Raw genomic sequence first — 2006 nt, 5'->3', positions numbered from 1 at the left:
ACAAGAGGGTGCAATCTGTGTAAGGCAGAAAGCTGACCTGAATGGGATGCCAGTTCAACAGTGCAGGCATACAATCTGCCATCTATATACAGACAGGTAGTCATGGCTTATGTAGCTTCATCAGCTTTCCAGTTCATCTATGGAGAGTTAGTGGGAAATAGAGACCCCCACCAGAAGCTCACAAGAATGTAAGAAAATGCAAATCCATACAGGAGGTACCTCAGCATTGAACAGAATAGAATCAAAGTACATGATGAAGCAAAAAGAAACCTGAGGGTAATGTTTTATTTAAAGTTCTGCAAATTGTAGTCTTTCAGAATATGTGCATGATTAGTGAAACAGTGAAGATATGACAAACAAACTGATTGTAATCACTGATCTGTTACCTTTGTTTTCACAGACTGTGTGGAATGTTTCCATTGTCCTGAATATTACTGGCCTAATGACAGAAAAGATAACTGCATTCCAAAGCCTATTGAATTCCTCTCCTATGTTGAACCCTTAGGAGTATCCCTTTGTACCAGCACCATTATAACCTGTCTTCTCTGCAGCTGTATTCTGTGTATATTCATTATGAATCGCAACACTCCCATTGTGAAGGCCAACAACCGATACTTAAGTTATGTCCTGCTTCTTGGCCTCATGTTTTGTTGTCTCTGCTCCTTTATATTCATTGGTTATCCAATGAAGCTGACATGCATGCTGAGACAGTCTGCATTTGGCGTTATATTTTCCATCAGTGTATCTTGTATTTTAGCAAAGACAATTACAGTGGTCATTGCCTTCAATGCAACCAATCCTGCAAGCAAACTTCGTAACTGGGTAGGGTCTGAAATCCCTAACTCTGTTATCTTTGTGGGGTCATCTGTTCAGTTTCTGATATGCATTACCTGGTTGATTTCTTGCACTCCATTTCCAAATCTTAACATGGAATCCGAAGAAGGGAAGATTATTGTTGAATGCAACGAGTGCTCTGTTGTTGCCTTCTGGTGCATGCTGGGATTCCTGGGATTCCTGGCCACAGTTAGCTTTGCTGTAGCGTTCTTGTCAAGAAAATTGCCAGATAGTTTTAATGAAGCAAAATACATCACATTCACCATGCTTATGTTTGTCAGTGTGTGGTTGTCGTTTGTTCCTGCCTATCTGAGCACACGAGGAAAATACATGGTGGCAGTAGAAGTGTTTGCTATCATTTCTTCTACGGCTGCAATGTTGGGGTGTATATTTTTTCCAAAATGTTACATTATTTTACTGAGGCCTGAATTGAATTCTAAAGAATATTTAATAGGAAAATCAGGTATTAGTAGCAAAGCACTGTGAATCTTTATTTTTTCATAACTTTGTTTAACAAATTTTAGTTCAGTACAGCAATACAAAAGTGTATCAAAACACCACGTTACTATAGCGTACAATGGCATCTATACGTAAGTATAATGGCTAAATAAGGTTTAAAGGTATCTAATAACAGATAGATTAAAAACTAGATGAAAAATGCAAGGAAAAGTTGCATTTAGCTTGAACAAAAGCATGAAATCAGTGATTGTGACAGGGTAAGTTATTTAACAAATATTTGCTGGGGCTATACTGATAAACCAGAAGTTTTTGTCACATAAAACCTGATCAATACCTTCAAAAACTATAAAAGAAAAAATAAATAACACAGATATCAAGAGTTCACACATATAAAAACATATCTGTATATTATCCAGCCACACAAAACCTATACATTCTATAACTATTTAAATCAGAGATATATAACTGTATATAATCCAAAATTCAAATGCAGTAACAAAAGGCACATCTGAGAAAAACAACCATCACTGTATAAAAGACGTGAAGGATGAACTGACACCCAATGGCTCATTTTAGAAAGGGGTATGCAAATAATAACAGTTTGCTAACAAACGCATCTCTTGCATTCATTTAAATGAACCTTTTCAGAGAAACCTTGGCTGTGGTCTGTCAGCAAAGAACCACTTGTATCTCCTCTTGGTAAACTTGTTCAA

The 2006-nt window shown here is 36.9% G+C and overlaps 1 protein-coding gene across 1 annotated transcript in view; it reads left to right on the top strand.

Annotated features, from left to right (window-relative positions):
- The window catches only part of LOC122815271 (vomeronasal type-2 receptor 26-like), a 66689-nt gene extending 65369 nt beyond the window's left edge, over positions 1 to 1320 (top strand). The window contains exon 4 of the mRNA XM_044087630.1: positions 401 to 1320. Within this exon, the coding sequence (XP_043943565.1) occupies positions 401 to 1320 (920 nt within the window). The remainder of the gene's footprint in view (positions 1 to 400) is intronic.
- The last annotated feature ends 686 nt before the right edge of the window (positions 1321 to 2006 follow it).

This window comes from Protopterus annectens, chromosome 1.part1 (assembly GCF_019279795.1).
Source record: "Protopterus annectens isolate FY-2018-M chromosome 1.part1, PAN1.0, whole genome shotgun sequence".
Lineage (NCBI taxonomy): Eukaryota > Metazoa > Chordata > Ceratodontiformes > Protopteridae > Protopterus > Protopterus annectens.
The sequence above is the reverse complement of the archived record's forward strand: the minus strand, read 5'-3'. Positions and strand labels throughout refer to the sequence as shown.